The 23317-nt window shown below is 43.8% G+C and overlaps 1 protein-coding gene across 1 annotated transcript in view; it reads left to right on the top strand.

The window, feature by feature from the left end:
* Positions 1-23317, top strand: part of LOC138953249 (leucine-rich repeat-containing protein 74A-like) — a 51384-nt gene that overhangs the window by 1035 nt on the left and 27032 nt on the right. Inside the window, exons 3-7 of the mRNA XM_070325048.1 lie at positions 4048-4321; positions 6486-6673; positions 9395-9502; positions 18060-18153; positions 23162-23214. Of these exons, the coding sequence (XP_070181149.1) occupies positions 4048-4321; positions 6486-6673; positions 9395-9502; positions 18060-18153; positions 23162-23214 (717 nt within the window). The remainder of the gene's footprint in view (positions 1-4047; positions 4322-6485; positions 6674-9394; positions 9503-18059; positions 18154-23161; positions 23215-23317) is intronic.

A 23317-nucleotide genomic window follows, 5' to 3' on the forward strand; every position in this document is an offset into this window, starting at 1 on the left:
TCTCAGTTGTTGTTGGTGTTTGTAAGAAGAGGAAGGTGGGAGGTGGGAGGTGGGGCAGGGGGGAGGGGGGTTGTTGGGGGAGGGGGGTTGTTGGGGGGGGTGTCACAATAGTGAAAGTTCTCTGCTCCACTGATTTTGATGTTGGTTTAAACATGATTTTATTTATATATAACATATGATGGCATATAATACAAAAGATAAACTTGAGACCACACAACCAGTTATGCTAATATTAAGTGCGGTTATGCATTTAGATATATACACAGAAAACGTCGTGTGCGCAGTGTATTGTCAAGGTCAAAATAATGCTCATACCCTTCAACAACAACAAATCAGATCAAAATAAATAATCAAGCTAACAATGTAAGGCAATGTGGAGATGAAGTTTGATTTTGAGCACAGGAAAAAGTTTATCCTTCTACGAGTAATGATAATGCTAACTATACAAATGGCTTTTGTAGCGTAAAAAGGGAAGTTACTAGAAAGGCCTGAACACGTACATTGATATAAGGGAGAAAACTCTCTGGACGGCGATTCACATTCTCCTATTACCTCTTGTCAGAAAGTACGAGACTGCCAGAACAAAATTTGGGTCAGCAGGTCGCGACAGAATAAATATGATATAGAATAGAATAAATGAATAGATACATAAAATGAATAGATACATAAAATGAATAGATAAATGAATAAAGAAAGTTCTGCTTTTCGACCATAAAGAGTTATTTACAGCACGTTCTTATAGATTACATTTAATAAGTAAAACTGAACACAACCCTTGTTGTCTGAATTTCTGGATGCATAAGTTTAATATAAAAATAACTAAATGGCATTGGCTCATCGTAAGGAATGTATCTAAAGAATCAAGACTGAGAGAATTGCACTGGAAGATACTGCATAACATATATCCGACTAATATTTTGCTTTGTAAAATGGGAATTAGAATGAATAACAAATGCTCATTCTGTCCAGATAAGATTGATTTTGTGGAACATTTCTTTTATGAATGTTCTGCTATACATCCAATTTGGGAAAGAATTACCAATAAGGTATTTCAGCAGTATAATGTTAATATAAAAATTGATGTTCAAACAGCACTGTTAGGATACATGAAAACACCTGGTATGTCAAACAATTTAGTAAATTATATCAATGTACTTATTATTGTGGCAAAAATGTGTGTGGGAAAATTCAAATACGGGAAACCAATAGAAATTGTGTGCATGTTTAATTCAGAGTTAGATTTGCGACACATATAGTCTGAGAATAATGGTAATTGTAAAATATTTTAATACAATTGTCCATTATTGGTATTTGTCCATGATAGAGGTGAAAAGATTAGGGCAAAAGAAGTAAATTTAAGTGGGTTTTTTTGTTTTTTGTTTTTTTCAACCAGCTATTTAGGCTGTTGATTTAAAAATGTAAAGAAAAAAAAAGGAATCAGCGTTAATTAACCTTGTTTTTTAGATAGCAAAAATGTACATCAGCAAAGCTAAGAAAACTAAATCGCATATTCCATTGGACATTTTATTTCAACAAGAACTTGCGCTACAAAAGGTTTATCCCCATTGTCCTTAGTTAGATTGTTGTTGAATTAAAAAGTAATTTAATGGAAATGTAACCTGTAATGTAAAAGAAAACAAAAGTAAAATTTCATTGAAAAAAAAAATGAAAAAAAGACGAAAGAGGCACAAAAGATGGGTTGAAGCAGCCTTGCATGCAACTGAGGTAAAAAAAAACAACAAGAAATTCCTCCGATAGGAACTACACCCCCGTCAAAGGGAAATAACCTTCTCAGTTGGTGGCAGTGAGAATGGTTATTTCCCTTTGACCAACGGGGGTGTCCGTCTATACCAGGCCTTGTATAATTGTAATCCACCAATAACTCCCTAACCGTGTGTTTGACTGGTCCCAATTTTTGTAAGGACCGTCTCAGGAATGTATAGAACCTGTTCACCAAGTTTGGTGACGATCGGTCCGTTCATTCTTGAGATCTACTTGCGAACACAAACACATCGAGTGAAACCTATACACACCCCTATACCGGGGGTGTAAAAAGTAAGGCCTGAACACGTACATTGATATAGGGGAGAAAACTCTCTGGACGGCGATTCACATTCTCCGTATTACCTCTTGTCAGACAGTACGAGACTGCCAGAACAAAATTTGGGTCAGCAGGTCGCGACAGAATAAATATGATATAGAATAGAATAAATGAATAGATACATAAAATGAATAGATAAATGAATAGATAAATAAATAAAGAAAGACAGAAAAAGAAAAGATAATGCCGTTGGAATGCATAGATAAATATATGATGATGATGATGATGATGATGATGAAGATGATGGTAATGATGATGATGGTGATGATGATGATATACTACTTCTCTCTCTCTCTCTCTCTCTCTCTCTCACTCACACACACACACACACACACACACACACACACACACACACACACACACACACACACACACACACACACACACACACACACACACACAAGAACAATTCAAGATGAAGAGTGTAGTTACCAGTCCCGGGACTGATCCCACATTGCTTCGAGTCCAGTGGTCCACCTTCCCCTGATCGTTTCGCTAACGAAGGTCAAGGCCACTCAACAACAAACAAGTCGCGTAAGGCGAAATTACTACATTTAGTCAAGCTGTCGAACTCACGGAATGAAACTGAACGCACTGTATTTTTTTCACCAAGACAGTACAGCTTCGTCAATCCCCGCGAGAAGGAAATCGCTCACCTCCCACGTGCAAAACGCAGTGATATGCACACGCCAGAATAGCGCGGTAGCGTATTGTGCTAAGCAGGAAAGCGCGCTTTTCTGTATTCGTGTTAACTTTCTGAGCTTGTTTTGAATACAACCTATCATATCTATATGTTTTTGGAATCAAGAAACGATAAAGAATTAGATGAAATCATTTTTGGATCGATTTCTTAAATTTTAATCGTAAGACTATTTAATCTATTTTCGTTAATTGTGATCACATTTTAAGAGTACACATGACATATGTAATATTTTTAGATTCAGAATGTCATGAAGAATACGATGCAATTAATTTTAAATCTGTTTGCGAAAAATCGATTTTAATGACAACTTTAATGAGCAAACTCATTAATTAGTTTGTAAGCCTCCAAGCTGAAATGCAATACCAAAAGTCCGGGCGTCGTCGAAGATTACTTGACCAAATTTTCAACCAATTTGGTTTAAAAATGAGAGCGTGACAGTGCCGCCTCAACTTTCACGAAAAGCCGGATATGACATCATCAAAGACATTTATCCAAAAAATGAAAAAATATGTCTGGGGATATCATACCCAGGAACGCCCATGTAAAATTTCATGAAGATCGGTCAAGTAGTTTTCTCTAAATCGCTCTACACACACACACACACACACACACCCTCGTCTCTATTCCCCCTCTACGTTAAAACATTTAGTCAAAACTTGACTAAATGTAAAAACCACGATACACACACAGATATGTTTTACACCACCAGTAAATACGGTGGTGTATAGCTTTCAATCTATCTGTCTGTCTGTTTGTTCTTTAAACCTTCTTCACCTCCGCGCGCCAACCTCTGTGTTTGTTTTTGAGCACATTTTTCAATTATGACACTGTGTGAGTGCAGATTTTTTGTAAAGACTATTGAACCGCCACATTGTGGAGATTGGTTATAATGAAGAACTGTGTTTGTTTGTGTTTGGTGTTGTTGGTGTTGTTTGTTTGTTTGTTCGTCACAATTGGCGGTACATTCTTTTTGGTAACAAATTTTGAAGAAAAAACAAACAAACAAACAAACAAACTTTGTCGCTGAGTTTACAATCAGCGGCACGAACAACACTTCCAGGTGTGGACTACATGGTGTGTGAGAGTGAGACAGCCGTGAAAAGTGTGATAGATAATTATGTCGATGTCTGGTGTATATGTGGATCATACGTGTACTAATAACTATTAACCAACCTAAACTTTCAAACAAAAACTAATTTAGGACAAGTCATACAAAAATCAATAAAATCTTCCTATCCCACAGGTGTTCAAAGAACCTGCGGCTCCATCCAAACACTACCGCGACAGGGATTGTGCGATCAACAAGGACGTCTTCGTCGAGGACGGCAAAAGGTGGGTCCCGAGAGACGGAGGGCATCCGAGCCCCAACCGGAAAACTTCCGCTGAGAAGAGAGCCGCTGACGCCGCGGCCGAGGCCCTGCGGAAAGCCGAGGAGGAGGCCCAGAGAAAAGGCCATAAAGTGTCTGTGGTCGACATAGAGGATAGTTCTCTGTTTGAAGTGGAATTGAACTTGAAGGGTAGGCTGTGTGTATGACATTGTGTGTGTGTGTGTGGGGTGGGTAGGGGTGTGTGTGTGTGTGTGTGTGTATGTGGTGTGTGTGGGTGTGTGTGGGGGAGGGGGTGTGCGTGTGTGTGTGTGTAAGTGTGTAAGTATGTGCGTGCGTGGGGGGTGGGTGTGTGTGGGGGAGGATGGGGTGTGTATGAGTGTGTGTGTATGTGTGTGTGTGTGATCATGTGTGTGTGTGTGTGTGTGTGTGTGTGTGTGTGCTGATGTCTTGAAAAAGTATAGCTCTCTGTTTTGTTAGGTTGGAACAGAATTCTGGTTGACTTGTGAGCACATTTTATTTATTGTTAGCAAAATAACAGACCCATGTAAGAGTCATTGCTGTCTTATTTGCAACGAGCAATATGAAAGTCAGTGAACATCTTGACATTTCTGATTTTGAAACTTGTAATCCCTTTTTTCGTAATTATAAATCTGTTTTTTCCTTTCTTGATCTTCGTTTATTCTCATCTGTCACGTTTTAAAGCCAAATGAACGACCTAAAACGGTCAATTACTGCTAACTGACTAACCACACCACGATCCACTCTCGCAGTCACACAAATAAGTTAGAATTAACAAAAGTATAAGTTCAAGACGTCTGTTTATATACACTAACTCTCCACCTCCCTCTTCTCGTGAAGCCAAATGTGTTTTTACGACCACGTCGTAAAGCAATAATAACTGACAAAAGCCAGTTAGAGTTTATGAAATAATAAGAACACGCTGAACCGTGTAAAGTTAGAACATACTTAGCTGCTCTGTAAAAAGTCTTAGCCTGTACAGGCGTTAACACTCCACGTTGTCACAACTCAAAGTTCGTCATAAAGGGTTAGAAAGATGACAAGGTGGGGGGGGGGGGGGGGCGTCTACGCATGGGTACACTCAACTCTCAGTGTAGCCAGGGTCCATTCGATGGAACAGTGGCGCAGTGGTGTATACAGGTGCAAGTTGGAGCAACACCAGTAACAGCCGTAGAACAGCAACCGTAGAACAAAGGACAGCAACAGTGTAGCCCGTCTTCAACAGCAAACAGGTAGCAGCCAGGTAGCAAACGTCCAGCAAACGTACAGCAACACCTCCAGCAACAACCAGCAACAAGCTGAAACAAGAGCAATTGGTGCAGTGACCATGCCAACAATCCCCCTTTTACCACCTTTAAACATATCTAACTTCCCCCTTCAGCGAGCACGTGGTACCTGCAAGGATAGACTTTTAATAACAACTCAAGAAATTTTTTCCGCCTCTCCATATCTGCAAAAACCATATACAGATGACAATTTAGCGTTATAATGAGCAAGTTATACGCTACCATGGAGAAACAAAACACAGAGTTTACATTTCACAGACATTGACCGGTCACCAGCGTAAAGTAACGGCTAATTACCTCAACAGCTCGTAAAACGTAGCTCTCCCAAGCAAACCGCTTGAATATTTGGCTCCCGCTCGTCAGCGAAAGTATGTAGCCAAATCCCTCACGTACAAAGCCTTCTGCGTTCTGCACTGACGCCAGAAGCCCGTTGGTCGACCTAAACCAGTCTTGCAACGCGTTGGAATCCTCCAAATCTTAGTCACGGAAACTCAGACCTTGTCGTCTGTAAAGCTTGTAGCGAAAAGACAGAAAGCCGGGGAAAAGAAAAACCATGTGGTCTCCCTGACCAATCAGCAATCGCTTCCCCAAACCAAGCGATCTTCCTGACCAATCACTGGTCGCCTACCAAACACACCTATAGCATGCTTGGAACACGTGTTCTAAACGGTGAGCGAAATCACCCGATACCCGCACGGTTTCCACGTGAAATTCGTGCTCTCAGCCAATAGTTTTCCGCAATGCGGTATGGCAGCACAGGCGCATTACATTGCAATTTGGGAAAAGCGCCCAACAAAGAGTTTCTTTCCCACTCGTGTCACTGAAATCGTGACATCATCTCTGGAAACTATATTGACCGATGATATCCGCATCAACTGTTCTGTTATAAAGCTACAAGGCTGTTTCTAATTGAGCCAGAAGACGATTTCGTGAATCCTTTTACCGAAAATGAAGTGCCAAAGCTTCGTGCAGCCAGTTTCCGGAATTAGACTTTGCAAAGTCGACTTCGCCCAGATAATAATTGCTTCGTGAACACTGTCGTCTTTCAGAGTCAAGAGAAGAGTTCCCAGGACCGTACGACCCGGAGCGAGCCCGCATGTTGTACGTAGCCGCCTGCGACATGTTTGGTATCGTTGCCAGCAGTCGTTTCCTTCGTGGCGTGCGATCCGGCCGCGTTGTGGCCGGTCATCAGGGCTTTGGACCTGTCGACGCAAGAGCTGTGGCCATCTCCCTCGTGGTAAGTAACAAGTGTCTCGGGTTTTGGCCGGTCATCGGGGCTTTGGACCTGTCGTGGGCAAGAGCTGTGGCCATCTCCCTCGTGGTGAGTAAGAAGTGTCTTGTGTTTTGGCCGGTCATCAGGGCTTTTGACCTGTCGGGGCTTTTTTGTTTGTTTGTTTATTTGTTGCTTAACGTCCCCTGTCGGGGCTAGGGCTGTGGCCATCTCCCTCGTGGTGAGCAACAAGTGTCTTGTGTTTTGGCCGGGCAAGAGCTGTGGCCATCTCCCTTGTGGTGAGTAACAAATGTCTCGTGTTTTGGCCGGTCACCAGGGCTTTGGACCTGTCGGGGCAAGAGCTGTGGCCATCTCCCTCGTGGTGAGTAACAAGTGGTTCTGGCCATCTCCCTCCTGGTGTGTAACAAGTGTCTCGTGTTTTGGCCGGTCATCAGGGCTTTGGACCTGTCGGGTCTAGAGCTGTGGCCATCTCCCTCGTGGTGAGTAACAAGTGTCTTGTGTTTTCGCCGGTCATCAGGGCTTTGGGCCTCTCGGGGCAAGAGCCGTGGTCATCTCCCTCGTGGTGAGTAACAAGTGGCTCAGGCCATTTCTCTTGTTGTGAGTAACAAGTGGTTGTGACCATCTCTCCATTGTGAGTAACCAGTGTATGTGGCCATCTTTCCTCGTGAGCAATGATTGCTGTGGTCATCCCCCTTTTTGTGAGTAACCAGTAAGGTGGTCATCCCTCTCGTTGTGAGTAATTAGAAATCTGTGTCGTGGCCGGTCATGAGAGCTTTGGGCCCGTCTGGGGATAGGGCCGTAGCCATTTCACTCCCTGTAAATAATGATTGTGTCGTCGACCCCCCCCCCCCCCCACACCTCTTTTGACATCCCAAGATGTATGAAAACCCTTCCTTTCCTGACCCGCCTCTGTGAATGAATGCATATGCGCTATTATGATATCATTGAGGAACAAACAACAACTCTCATTATAAGCTCCCTCCACTGTATTGGCTCAAATAAATGATACAGTTATGACACATACCCACATCTATACACACAATCATGAAAAGAAAGATATCAGGGTTATGGATTCAAAACCGGGTACTCACAGGTTTAGAGACAATCCCGTGCACAACCTAACACAATATTACTCGGAGTGTATCAAAATCGCTACCCGTGAGGTAGACAGGAAAAAAACACACACACCGTCCGTGAAATCACAGGCACACGATATCCACAATATAAATACCGACACACGGCTAGTGTGTAAGTGAAAAAATACAGTCACGGTTCACAGTTATGATTCTGACCAGACTGCGGCAACCGTCTAATCTAGTTGCTAAATACTAACCATACTTTAATTAAATAGGTTCTCCTGAACATGGCTTAACTCAACTAGATCACGCACAAAAAACTGCCGATATAATTATGTCCGTTCACTTGAAAAAAGTAACGGTGTATATTATCCCCGACTGGCGATCTCGATCTAACCAGTTCACTTCGTCCCGTGACCTTTCTGGGTCCAACTATACGTGACCCTCCACCACGAAATGAGTCGCATGTCACCTCGCGCGGTTCTGCGCTAGGCTTGATATAAGTCCGGGGAGTGTCTGGTAACAGTGTGAGGGTCACCTTAGTCACAGGCTTATAACTCAAACAGTTTTCGCTCGTTTCTAAAACGGTTTTCACCACTGGATAGGGCATAAAAAATTTATGAAAATGTAAAAATATGAAAATCATGCAAAGGTGACATGCGACTCATTTCGTGGTGGAGGGTCACATTACGGACTTTTCTGAAACTTAGCTGCTAGCTTCGTGAAAGTCCCGTCGAACTTCAGCTAAACTGGTCCAGAGAAATAAGATATTCGGCGGCTTCTCAGATTATTATTCTTTCCCGGCATCTGGCCGCAATCCTCTTCTCATGGACAGGTTACTGGACGCACTGCACAAACATGAAGAGCGGACATCTTGTTTTTACAATCTGTCCTCTACGAACTAGTTTCTGCAATGTTAATCGGTTCAGCTTACGCGGTACACAAATATCGATATTCGAATGCCTATTAAAGTTACCTGTTAAAGTGCTTTGACGATCGCGTCTCAGAAAACACAAGTAAGGGCTGGAACCTTTTCTTGCTTTCTCTTCGGGCATTTTCTCCTTCCGCGCGATTAACATCGAGACTTTTCTCCTCGATGAACAGTCGTCAATTGTGCTGCTAAACTAGCTACGATTCACGAAGTTAACTGTTCGCTGGTTTATGAGCTCTGTTCATTCCGTGCAATCCACGTGTATCTCGTTGGCTTTCGTGAATCGTGAAGGATGCAAATGCTAACTCGGCCTGACTCAGTTGTTAGCCGTTCGATTTCCTTCACAGCCCCCACTTTCCCCTGCATCTGATGTTGATCACGACGTTACAGACAACACCGACATAGTTATGGTTAACTAATTAAAAACAACATTGTGATAATATTGATGGGTTTAGTTCTGGTTCTGCTGCTGCTGCTTCGCATGCCGATTCTGCTGCAGCTGCTGCTGCTGACGACGACGACGACGGTGACGATGGTGATGGTGGTGGTGGTGGTGGTGATGATGATGATGATGATGATGATGATGATGATGATGATGATGATGATGATGATGATGATGATGATGATGATGATGATGACGACGACGACGACGATCGAGATCAAAAGCATGTTTTACTCATTTAACTGACATCGTGATGGCCGTGATGGGTGTGTTGACAGACAGGCTTGACGGTGACGGAGCTACACATACCCGGCAACATGCTGGGAGCACAGGGCATGAACTGCATGGCAAAACTCATCCACGGAAATGAGATCATCAAAGTGTTGGTAAGGACTGGCGCTCACCTATGTAACTTCAGCAGGACAGACAACGCACTGCAGCTTATCCCAGCCCGCTACACGTTGCGTGAAAGGAAAACGGGCCAAGTACTCGTCATAATCGAAAATTTCAACAATAAATTTTCATTTAATTAATAAACTTACCCAACTCACATAAATAGCATTATTCCCCCCTCTGCTTCTTTACCTCTGTAAACTTGTAGGGGTAGTTATTTTTCGATAATGACCCAGCAACCAAACAAATAACGACCCAGCAACAGCCTGAATCCTCGATAGTGCAATGGGTTGAGAGGTTGTTCTGTTTCGGTACTACTTTTTGCGACTGAAAAGTTCCGAACGCTCTAATGTACGAAGTATACATCTCTGGAGCAAACAATACAAACATACCGCATTTAAATTAACAACTAAAGGCCTGAACACATGAATCTCCATATAAAATCCATGAGTTCGGTTGTTTTCTGAATCTAGATCTGCCGTGCTCAAACCGTTCATCACAAGCAATTTCCCAAGGCAAGTAACTCATACTTTGTCTAGCGACAAGAGTAGTTCCCCTTCTTTTCACTCAGTTCCTTCGACAACAGACTGCAATCCGACGGTCAGTTTTCAACAATATTTCATTTAATAAACAGATCACACGCAACCAAATGCACACATCTCATCAATTTAAACAACATAAAGGGGTTTCATACACTATTTTCCTCAGAAAACTGAACTTCATACAGTTTTTAACGTTGGAACACGGGTGCAAAAGTTCGTCTGCTAGTCCCATTTGACGAAAAAACATTATCCTAAGCGATACCAAAACATATACAGAACACACAATATCTGCCTTTGCCGCCACAGCAGAATAACAGCATATCTGTGTACTTGATTTTAGCCCAAAATAGGAAAACTGACAAGAAGTGTTAACAGAATGGAATGATTTGCACGGAACTATACAACCGCGCATTAATCGATCGCCTGCGCAGGTTGACTGGTTGAGAGAATAGGATTCGATCAAACTTTCGCAAAAAAACTCCTCTTTTATTTGAATAACTGAAGAAAGGAGGAATAAAGAGGTTACACACCTCGTCTCAGTGATTATAAAAAATAATGGTCTCAGTTCGCGGTCATGAAAAAGCTCGCTAAAGCTCGCATTTTTCATGATCCGCTAACTTCGACCATTATTTTTAATAATCACTGAGACTCGGCGTGTAACCTCTACTTAACCTCCGTTTGATGCTTAGACATTGAAGTACTGACCCTGGTAACAGGGGGAGGTAAATCCCAAAACAAAACAAAACCTTGAAGTCAAGGCCCTGGTAGTTACCTCCCCTCACCGGCAGCCCGCACATGCGCGGTACATATCGCTGGTATAGTCATTCCCAATGAAACACCACCTTCAACCATTAATAACGATCGCGGGGTAGGTTGGGAGGGAATTTACTATGTGAGTTGGGTAAGTATATTAATTAAATGAAAATTTATTGTTGAAATTTTCGATTAAATCACATATTCTTACTCCAACTCACATAAATAGCAGATTGCTACAAAAGGTGGCGGGAAACTCACTTATTTCTGGTAAGAATCCGGCCTGCTTCAACCATGACTGGTAAGCAACTACTACCATCCCGGCGGGTACTAGAGAAACCCGCAGAAAGTAGTTTAAGAAAGACGTCTTAAAAACGTCCAAAACACCGCTCTGAGGCCGTTCGAGATTTTGCCTGGTCGCAGAACCGCCAAATAAGCGGCCCAAGCTCTGGCCCCATGAGTTCTAGGAGAACGCAGAGGAAGGACTGAACGCTCCCCCCACCCACCCCCCCCCCCCCCCATTTGACTGCCACACTCATAAGCTTGTTCAATGAGTGTGGAAGCCCATCTAGTCAGCGCTGTTTTGCAATATATTGCTTCTATCCGTTTAAAACGAAAGAACCTAAGATTCTGGTCTGGCACTCCAAAAGGAGCCATGCAAGACGAGTATGTTCAAAATACTCAATATCTTGCGCGAGACCCGAAAAAGCATGTAATTCGCTGCCCCTTCAAGGGGAAGTGAGCACCAACAAAAAACAAAGTATGAGAGCCTTCTTTATAAAAAAAAAATGTAACAAGTCGCGTAAGGCGAAAATACAATATTTAGTCAAGTAGCTGTCGAACTCACAGAATGAAACGCAATGCCATTTTACTCGTAGCATCGTCAGGCCACCGCTCATGGCAAAGGCAGTGAAATTGACAAGAAGAGCGGGGTAGTAGTTGCGCTAAGAAGGATAGCACGCTTTTCTGTACCTCTCTTTGTTTTAACTTTCTGAGCGTGTTTTTAATCCAAACATATCATATCTATATGTTTTTGGAATCAGGAACCGACAAGGAATAAGATGAAAGTGTTTTTAAATTGATTTGGACAATTTAATTTTGATAATAATTTTTATATATTTAATTTTCAGAGCTTGTTTTTAATTCGAATATAACATATTTATATGTTTTTGGAATCAGCAAATGATGGAAAATAAGATAAACGTAAATTTGGATCGTTTTATACATTTTTATTTTTTTTTACAATTTTCAGATTTTTAATGACCAAAGTCATTAATTAATTTTTAAGCCACCAAGCTGAAATGCAATACCGAACCCCGGGCTTCGTCGAAGATTACTTGACCAAAATTTCAACCAATTTGGTTGAAAAATGAGGGCGTGACAGTGCCGCCTCAACTTTCACGAAAAGCCGGATATGACGTCATCAAAGACATTTATCAAAAAAATGAAAAAATCGTTCGGGGATTTCATACCCAGGAACTCTCATGTCAAATTTCATAAAGATCGGTCCAGTAGTTTAGTCTGAATCGCTCTACACACACACACACACAGACACACACACAGACACACGCACATACACCACGACCCTCGTTTCGATTCCCCCTCGATGTTAAAATATTTAGTCAAAACTTGACTAAATATAAAAAGGAAGGCTTGCATCTCTCAATAATTCCATGGCTCTTAATCAAAAGAACTCTGAAAAGAAGAAGAAATCCCAAGCTGGGACTGATGTTCTAATGACAAATGAATTGAGGACAGGGCCCTTTCCACGCCGGGCGTAGAAAGGGGAATGTCTTGTCTAGTTCTGACGACGTTTCTCAAAACCGATGAAACATCGTCTGCCATTAACAAACAAAAGTTCGCAGAACATCCTAGCATCCTCCTGAACTGGAGAATGCTCAAGCCGATGCCCAAATTCTAGAATCGTGCACTATTGCAGGTGCTGGAGGAAGGGCTGAATGCCCCCCCCCCCTTTTTTGGTTGTAACCACTCATGGATTGCTAATGATGGTAAAAAAAACACCAGATAAGGTCTACTTAGATAAATAACCCTTTTCACATAAAGTCTGTTGAGACCTGAGTGAAAAACCTTCAGATTCGTGAGTTACGTCTTCCGGATAACCGGAAAGAGCGCCAACCTCACTGACCTGTCTTGATCGTGGCTGACGAAAAGAGTGAACAATCTCTTGCAATCAGCTAGACCAGGAAGACAGTCCTAACTCAAAAGAGAGCTGTGAAAGTTCAGAAGACAACAAGACATGTCTTCCGAGGCGAACGAGTAATGAAAAAACGAACCTGTGCGTCTCCCACTTAAATTGAACAAAAGAGTTCCAAATGACCAAAAGTGTAACACCCTCCGAGGAGTGAAGCACTAAAAGATTATGGCTTGAGTTAACCACAGCACCATAGTCCCATGAGGTAGACGCTAATTGTTCGTAAAGAACCAGAGGCAAGAACCTTGTCCCTTGTTCAATGGATAGAGGCATGACGAAATGTCGAAAAAACATCTGGCATTTCTAGACTCCTTACAAAGAAGAGTCGAAAGAAACGTCTTAAAGCCGAAAACAAAGGAAACAATTTGCAGTTTCGACGAGTATGCAACCTCTCATCAAAAGATGAACCGAGATTGCTCGTCAACAAACCAATGCGGCTTAAGCGAAAGCGGCAAAAGTCTTAACTTAATTTTCACTAGCAAGTAGCTATGAAATTTAATCGATCAAGGATGGAAGCAAGCGTCATAGTGGGCGCTTGCTGTAGTGCCGAACATGGAACGATCAGTGCCTAAGGCTGTCCACTCAGAACTGATTAGGACGAACTCTGTAGGTGACCGTTAAAACATAATGCCAAAGTATGTGAAACCTCGGGAAGGCGTGAAGCCCGCAAGGCCTAGGAGATAGATGTCAGCTCTAGAAAGGTGTGACCGATCGCCTCCCGATAAACGAGTGATACCTGAGTAAAATATATCAAAGTCCTCATCGGTGGGAAAAAAGCTCATGATAGAGCATAAGTGTTCCTGAAGTTTCTTAAACTATAAGGGACACTCACCCTCCTATGAACCGAGGCGGTGAACCCAGCTTGATACAATCGGTTAGCCAAAAGTAGGCTACTGCTGGTACATGACCTGCTTTGAGTGTCTACCCAAGCAAGACCGAGCGTATGACGCAGTACTGCTTTCTGCGTTAAGAGTCCAAGTCCAACAAAGACAAGGACTCATAATCCTCATGGGTTGTGACAGAAAAATCCAATGAATGACCATGGCTATGAACTGGACCGTCGTTACCCGCCGAGTAAAAATTATACAAGAGTGCCGTAAACCGGCAGCCCTGTTGCCCTCAAACTGACTTTAAATACTTCTTGCCAAGACAGAAGAAGTTAAAAGAAAGTCCGAACGAACTCCTTAAGAGGACAAAAATGTGTGAACCCAAAAGCCGACAGCTGTCGTGAATGACCTTCTCGCTACTTGAATTGAGAGTCTGTCATCTGCTTTCTAACCTAAGTAGAATGCTGATCAGATTCGTAGTAATCCTGAGTAGCAGCAGGAAACGACAAAATTGTTTCCTGATAAAAGAGATGGTCGGTGTGATCGGCGAAACGGAAATCGAAAAGTCCAACTGACCACAAGTTATCCTCTCCAGTCCATGCATAAGCAGATGGAGATAGTACGAGGAAGCCGCGATTCAGCAACCGAAAGTGCGGAAATCACGATGGCCGAAGCCTGGTGTGACATGAACAAAATGGCTGAAACCCGTAGTGCCCGTAGGTCAGTCTGCTTGTAGGCAATTGACTGCGTATCAAAGGCCAAAACAGAAATCAAAGAAAGACTGGTCGGCATAACCGGAAACCGGGAAGCCAACCTGCCAAAAGACTCCAAAGACAAAGTGTCCTCAGGAAAAATCTGGAAGTTAATTTCACCGCCAAATCAAGAGTCACTATGAGTTTGTCCGAAAAACCAGAACACGTCTGTTCATCGCTGAAAGACCGAAAGTCAGACGCGGAGACCGACGCAAGCCGTATTCATAGATGCTATCACGTACAGACCCTCACCATCCGAGAAAGCCGAAGCGTAACCAGAAGTAAGATACAGGGCATCACTGCCCCCAACGACCTAGAACCCCGAAGGGTTGACGTCGAAAGTTGCGGACAGGAAAGAAAAAGTGCTACGATCACCTGGAACGTCGGAAGACTGTGCGGAACCGGTAAATAATGAACGCTACCGCAACCCGAAACAGCCGAAGCGGAACCGGAGGTAGCCGGCACCTCATTGTGCCAAATGCAGAAAGTGGTGGAGCCGCGAGATGAGAAGTAGCTGTCACCCCTTCTGCAAATATCTAGAAGTAACTTCAGCGGCCAAAACCAATGGCCGAAGAAGTCTCTCCTCGACTCGAAAGGTAGACTCGACATCTGAAGAGTCGTCCCGATCTTCATCGAAGTCCGTACCGTCAACGACAAAGTTGTCCGACGTAGACTGATCATTCCTGGAACCATCATTGAACCGCGCCGGAAATGATGATCCCCCAGTACCGGAACCTCGTGCAGCCGCACTGTGAGGAACCGGTAAGGAAAGGTTGCTACCGTACCCCGAAACCGGCGAAGCGGAACCGGAGGTAGCCGGCAATCCTGATGTGTGAACAACCGGAAACACTAAAGTGCTATGCCCGGAAGCCGACACGTTCAGTCGCCCACCATCCGAAACCGAACGAGCGGAAGCGGAAGTGAGGAACGGATTGCCGTTGCCACCAACAACCGGAAACCCCACAAGGTTGTTGCCGGAAGTTGATGGCAGCGAACGGAAAGTGCCACTATTAACCAGAACGCCCGAAGGCGAACCAGACGTGGCCGGAAACCCCCTTGCCGATGCACCCGCGTGAGCGGATGCCAAGGCAGACGATCCTATACACGAAGAGCCGGTCGTACTGCCAGGCCCAACGAGACAGGTAGGGTAACCGTCGAGGCGAACTACACTTTATGAGGGTGCGGTAAGTAGCGAACTTCCCAAACACGTACCTCGTCGGTAAAACCCGACGGTTGAGGGAAAGTCACATCAGCAGAGGACACGGTAGCTGACGGCCGAATCGTCGACATCGAGGCAGAGTCGCCGACTCCGGGTGGAAACGCCACAAAGGCGGAACAAGCCACCCCTCTACAAAGGTCAACAACTCCTGCATCTGTTCCTGACGCTCGAAACCAAGGAAAGAGACGCCAAGACTTCTTGACCTTCTGAACAGGAGACAATAACACAATAAAGGGTCGAACGACCCGTAACGATTCTATGTTAACCTGGTCGAAAAACTTCCCGACCAGTTAAAAAGCAAGAGAATCCCTAATTAGAGTGTCTTCTTCTTCTTCTTGTCGATCACTCAGATAATTAGAGTGTGATTCCTTAGCCTAGCTAAAAGAAGATCTCTTAAGAAATTCACTTCGGCTTAAGCATACAAAGAAAGACGAACTGCTCAGCAGGAAAACGAATGTCACCTGCCTGGCAGCGCTACAGCTCTTGTCCGCCATGTTGAAAACCACGATTCCGTGAAGACGGAAACACCAAGTTTACAACACAATTTACCAAATTGCAAATGGCGGCACAAGCTATAAACAAGAAGAAACTGTTACAGATAAGTCACTAGACTTAAGCTTTTTGTGAAAACAAAACGAACTCCGTGAAAACGGAGAGAGACATTTTCACCAGTGAACAGTTGCAATAAACAAACGATGTAAACAAGAAAGATCTCACCAACAGCTTAGCAAGATGTACCTAGGGTCAATGGCCTTCCTCACAGGAGGCCAAAGGCTGAAAAGCCTAGAAGTACAAACACGTCTGAACACAAGCGTGTTGAAGTAGGGAATGACTATACCGGCGATATGTACCGCGCATGTGCGGGCTGCCGGTGAGGGGAGGTAACTACCAGGGCCTTGACTTCAAGGTTTTGTTTTGTTTTGGGAGTTACCTCCGCCTGTTACCAGGGTCAGTACTTCAATTTCTAAGCATCAAACGGAGGTCAATGCTATTTATGTGAGTTGGAGTAAGAATATGTGATTTAATCCCTATCGCAGCATCAATAATATGCAGTGCGTCGTCTGTGCCGCTGACTCTGCGCAGGTATAACTTGGCCCGAAGCAATATGCGGTCATCAAGAGGTCATGTGCAGGCCGCTAGAGGGCATGTTATGCCTGTCAAAACTCATCCAGGAGACGAAGTTGTAAAAGACAGTGTTGATGATGATGATTACAAGTCTGGCCCGGCATCCACGGCCTGTCACGTTCATTACCCCCCCCCCCCCCCCCCCCCTTTGTAGAATTGTGGAATTTTACATCAAGATAGGATATGCATTTTTGCATTTTTGACATCACATAGTCTTTTTACATTTAGTCAAGTTTTGACGAAATGTTTTAACATCGAGGGGGAATCGAAACGAGGGTCGTGGTGTATGTGTGTGTCTGCGTGTGTGCGTGCGTGTGTGCGTGCGTGTAGAGCGATTCAGACTAAACTACTGGACCGATCTTTATGAAATTTGACATGAGAGTTCCTGGGTATGATATCCCCGAACGTTTTTTTCCTTTTTTTGATAAATGTCATATGACGTCATATCCGGCTTTTCGTGAAAGTTGAGGCGGCACTGTCACGCTCTCATTTTTCAACCAAATTGGTTGAAATTTTGATCAAGTAGTCTTCGACGAAGCCCGGACTTCGGTATTGCATTTCAGCTTGGTGGCTTAAAAATTAATTAATGACTTTGGTCATTAAAAATCTGAAAATTGTAAAAACAATTATTTTTTTCTAAAACGATCCAAATTTACGTTCATCTTATTCTCCATCATTTGCTGATTCCAAAAACATATACATATGTTATATTTGGATTAAAAACAAGCTCTGAAAATTAAATATATAAAAATTATTATTATTTTTTTTTTTTCGAAATCAATTTAAAAACACTTTCATCTTATTACTTGTCGGTTCCTGATTCCAAAAACATATAGATATGATAAGTTTGGATTCAAAACACGCTCAGAAAGTTAAAACGAAGAGAGGTACAGAAAAGCGTGCTATCCTTCTCAGCGCAACTACTACCCCGCTCTTCTTGTCAATTTCACTGCCTTCGCCATGAGCGGTGGACTGACGATGCTACGGTCTTGCTGAAACATTGCATTGCGTTCAGTTTCATTCTGTGAGTTCGACAGCTACTTGACTAAATGTTGTATTTTCGCCTTACGCGACTTGTTTATTTTAAACAAGGAGCACATGTTTAATTTACTCCCGGCAGGACATTTCTGACAACAATCTGGGCAGAGAGGGAGCCAAGGTGCTTGCAACAGCAATCAAAGACAACGACTCTCTCCAAGAAATCAGAGCTGCGGGTAAGTCAAAGACTCACCAGTTGAAGATGTCTTCGGGTGCTATTGTTCAACACCTCGCATTATTAGTCAAAGACTCACCAGTTGAAGATGTTTTCGGGTGGTATTGTTCAACACCTCGCATACCCCCCGCGGGTTAGGGGGAAGAATTTACCCGATGCTCCCCAGCATGTCGTAAGAGGCGACTAACGGATTCTGTTTCTCTTTTCACATTTAGTCAAGTTTTGACTAAATGTTTTAACGTAGAGGGGGGAATCGAGACGAGGGTTCTGGTGTATGTGTGTGTGTGTGTGTGTGTGTGTGTGTGTGTGTGTGTGTGTGTCTGTCTGTGTGTGTGTGTGTGTAGAGCGATTCAGACCAAACTACTGGACCGATCTTTATGAAATTTGACATGAGAGTTCCTGGGAATGATATTCCCGGATGTTTTTTTCTTTTTTTCGATAAATACCTTTGATGACGTCATATCCGGCTTTTTGTAAAAGTTGAGGCGGCACTGTCACACCCTCATTTTTCAATCAAATTGATTGAAATTATGGCCCAGCAATCTTCGACGAAGGCCGGACTTTGGTATTGCATTTCAGCTTGGTGGCTTAAAAATTAATGAATGAAAACGACATTAAACACCAACTAAAGAAAGAACACCTCGAATTATTAGTCAAAGACTCACCAGTTGAAGATGTCTTCGGGAGGTATTGTTCAACACCTCGCATTATTAGTCAAAAACTCACCAGTTGAAGATGTCTTCGGGTGGTATCGTTCAACACCCTGCATTGTTAGTCGAGTTACCGCGTCATTATTCAAAGTGAGGGATGCAGTGATGTTGTTTTGGTTCGGGCGAAACGGTGACAGTATTTCACATTGTCGAAACCGTGCCGTCATTCAGCACTATTGCCAAACTTTTTCACGGTGGAAGGGGATGGGGGGCGGGAAGAGCGGGGGGGGGGGGGGGGGGTGGTGACACTTGGAACTGCTTCAACATTTAACTTTTATCAAAATCCGCAACGTGAATGGTCCTTTCGACAAATTGAATTGCCAAAGAAAATAAAGCTGATCAACATGCTTTGGGCATTGGTTTAATAAGTGTTTGTTTTTTATGTAGGGTGCAGGCAGAGGTTCATTTTCATTTCATTTCATTTTCATTTTCATTACTTTATTGTCCCATCGCTGGGAAATTCGGGTCGCTTCCTCCCAGTGGAAAGCTAGCAGCAACGGAGTCGCGCTACCCAGGTGTCTGCGTGTTTAGGTGTATTCAGCCACCTGCACTTATGGCAGAATGACCAAGGTCTTTTACGTGCCATTGTGATGACACGGGGGTGGGACATGGCTTCCGTCTCTGGGTCTGCACATAAAGTTGACCCGTGTCCGTCCCGGCCCGAATTCGAAGCTGCGACCTTTCGATCACAAGTCCAGTGCTCTACCAACTGAGCTACCCGGTTCAATGGGCGAGTGACATCATTCGAGACTTCTCAAAAACCCTTAGGAAATTAAGTAGCGGGGATGGTTGGGAGGGTATTAACTATGAGAATTTGGTAAGTATATCAATGAAATGAAAATTTACTATTGACATTTTCGATTAAATAAAATATTCTTAGCGCAATTATCATAAATGCAGATTTCTCCTAAAGGCGGAGGGAACTTATTGATGTCCCTGAGAGAACCTGTCCTGCAGAAACTAACGAGGGCAAGGAAACAGCCCCGTCAAGTCAAGAGCAGGAGATGTCCAGGAGGTACAAATTAATGAACACGTCATCAGACCTCCAATGAGCTGTTGGCAAAACTTCGCCTAGGCGACCAGAACGCCACACAGCGAGAGAAGAACCCCAGGCTCTGGACTCCTGAACCCATGTAAAGGACAGAGGGAGGACTGAACCCCCCACCCCCCACCCCCCTCTTTTTCAATAAGCCACCACTGATAGGCCTGTCCTATGAAAGTTGCAACGCTTCTTGTGAGAGTCAATTTAGAGATGTCTCTTTCACGTATAGTGTAAAGAGATAAGAACAGGAGCTTTTGGCTCTTAGCTTCAATTGACTTAGCGCAAGCTAGGTAGGATTTTAAAGCTCTAACCAGACAGTTAGATAAATCTAAATCGCCCGGAGCGAGAATCCTCCCGAGAGGAGGGAATTAAATCCCGGAGGAGATTGACCAGGTTTCTGAATCTTAGCAAGGAAACCAGGCCGAAAATGCAGTGAAACGGAATCATTACGTTCAAAGGCTACATCCTCCGGTAACCCCAATAGCGCATGGGTATCGCTGCCCTTGAGGGCTGAGGCCCAGAGTGAGAGGAACAAAGTCTTATGCGTTAAGTCTAGCAAACTAGCCGAGTGTAAGGGCTCAAAATGCCAAAGAACGCAAAAATTCCAAAACCAGAAACAAATCCCAAGAAGGGACAGGGGTACGCCTCTTAACCTCTTTCAACAAGGTCCTTTGATCATGCCCGCAAAAGCGCCATGAACATCGATAGAGAGGCCTATTTGTTTCAAAGTAGCTGAGATAGCCGAAACGCCGGAACCTTAGAGAAGAGGCCGAGCTGCCCAGAGCCGATAAGAAAAAGATGTGATTAGCCACCTGGATTGAGCGGAGCGCTAAGGAGTTGAACCCCTGCTCTATACACCACTTGGTCAAGAAGGCCAATGAGAGGCATACACTGAGAAAATGGAGGACCTATGTGTTTCCTGCACCCAGTCCAGCGTCAGAACAGAAGCACCCACGTTCTGTAACGCTTTCAGCACAACCTCCAGCCCTGTATACAGAAGGTCCATTCCGTGTGCAAGCCCTGAGAGGCCCTGCTGAGCGAGTCGGCCAGAGTATTGAGCCTGCCGGGGAGATATTTACTGAGATGTTCACTTGGTGTGAGAGGCACCAAATCAGAATCTCGTAAGCTCTGTCTGACAGGGAGCGAGATCTTGCTCCTCCCTGCTCGTCTACACTAGACAGCAACAGTATAGTAGTATTGTCCGTATGCAACCGGACATGCCTGCATATAGCCAGAGAGAAAAGCTAGTAGACTGAGAGCTACTGCTCCTAACTCCAGGCGATTGAAATGCCAAATGAGTTGTGTCTACGTCCACAGCCCCGAGACTGTGATTGGCGATGTGGGCTCCCCATCCGGACAGAGACGCATCCATGAAGCGGTCTAAGTCCGGAGGGGGCAAAGCTAGGGAAACGCCCTGAGCGATCCAATTGGATTCCAGCCACCGACTCGTGTGACAGAACCAACCCTGGAGGAGGACCCTCTTGTCCCAGACCTGTGAGGCCGAGTCCCAAAGAGACTTGAGGAAAGACTGAAATGGTCTCTTTACAGAAAAAAACTAGAGGGACCAGCATGGCCATCGATTCCATCTGACCGAGGATCGAGGCTAAGGACCTCGCAGAAGTCTGCTGTCGTGCCAGCCTAAAGCCTCTCTATTCTCTCCTGTGAAGGACGAACCTTCCAAGAGACAGTGTCGAATTGCATGCCCAGGTAGAAAAACTCTGGGGTGGGGACAGCTCGGATTTTGCCTGGTTTACTGAGAACCCCAGGTAAAGTGCCTGGTTCAACACGATCTAAATGTGCAGCTGGCAAGCTGATTGACTCTGATACAAGATAGGAAAACAATATACAGACAGAAGTTACATAAGAATAAAGTTTTCTTTTTGCTGTGAAGTTTCTGGCAAGCTGGTATGAAACATGCTTTGTCAAAGTCCATTTCAAATTAAGAATGTGATTATTGAGTCACTTGAGAAAAAGTAACTCTATGTAATCGGTCAGTGTTAGTCTGTCCGGCCGGCCGTCCGGCCGGCCGTCCGGCCGGCCGGCCGTCCGTAGACACCACCTTAACGTTGGACTTTTCTCGGAAACTATCAAAGCGATCGGGCTCATATTTTGTTTAGTCGTGACCTCCAATGACCTCTACACTTTAACGATGGTTTCGTTGACCTTTGACCTTTTTCAAGGTCACAGGTCAGCGTCAAAGGAAAAATTAGACATTTTATATCTTTGACAAAGTTCATCGGATGTGATTGAAACTTTGTAGGATTATTCTTTACATCAAAGTATTTACATCTGTAGCCTTTTACGAACGTTATCAGAAAAACAAGGGAGATAACTAGCCTTTTCTGTTCGGCAACACACAACTTAACGTTGGGCTTTTCTCGGAAACTATAAAAGTGACCGGGCTCAAATTTTATGTGAACGTGACTCATTGTGTTGTGAATAGCAATTTCTTCCTGTCCATCTGATGCCTCATATAATATTCAGAACTGCGAAAGTGACTCGATCGAGCGTTTGCTCTTCTTGTATATAATATTAATATTAACAAGAAGAGCAAACGCTCGATCGAGTCACTTTCGCAGTTCTGAATATTATATGAGGCATCAGATGGACAGGAAGAAATTGCTATTCACAACACAATGCATACCTGAAGAATTCAAGACATACCTGTGACCTTGAAAAAGGTCAAAGGTCACCAAAGCAGACGTCAAAGTGTAGAGGTCACTGGGAGTCACGTTCACATAAAATTTGAGCCCGGTCACTTTTATAGTTTCCGAGAAAAGCCCAACGTTAAGTTGTGTGTTGCCGAACAGAAAAGGCTAGTTATCTCCCTTGTTTTTCTGATAACGTTCGTAAAAGGCTACAGATGTAAATACTTTGATGTAAAGAATAATCCTACAAAGTTTCAATCACATCCGATGAACTTTGTCAAAGATATAAAATGTCTAATTTTTCCTTTGACGCTGACCTGTGACCTTGAAAAAGGTCAAAGGTCAACGAAACCATCGTTAAAGTGTAGAGGTCATTGGAGGTCACGACTAAACAAAATATGAGCCCGATCGCTTTGATAGTTTCCGAGAAAAGTCCAACGTTAAGGTGGTGTCTACGGACGGCCGGCCGGACGGCCGGCCGGCCGGACGGCCGGCCGGCCGGCCGGACAGACTAACACTGACCGATTACATAGAGTCACTTTTTCTCAAGTGACTCAAAAAGCATCACCGCCAACTAAAACAACTACAGTTTTATGCTTACCATTGCAGGAAACAAGTTTGACGACAAAACGGGAGAATACTTTGCAGAGGCCATAAAAGGTGTGTATAACGCTTTACCAAAATCAGCTTGTATGCTTTACTGCCGCTGATTATTGGCGTGCCTTTGTATTGCTAAAAGTACATTCCTTCAAGTGCAAGCGATAA

Source organism: Littorina saxatilis, linkage group LG17 (assembly GCF_037325665.1).
Source record: "Littorina saxatilis isolate snail1 linkage group LG17, US_GU_Lsax_2.0, whole genome shotgun sequence".
In the NCBI taxonomy this organism is placed as follows: Eukaryota; Metazoa; Mollusca; class Gastropoda; order Littorinimorpha; family Littorinidae; genus Littorina; species Littorina saxatilis.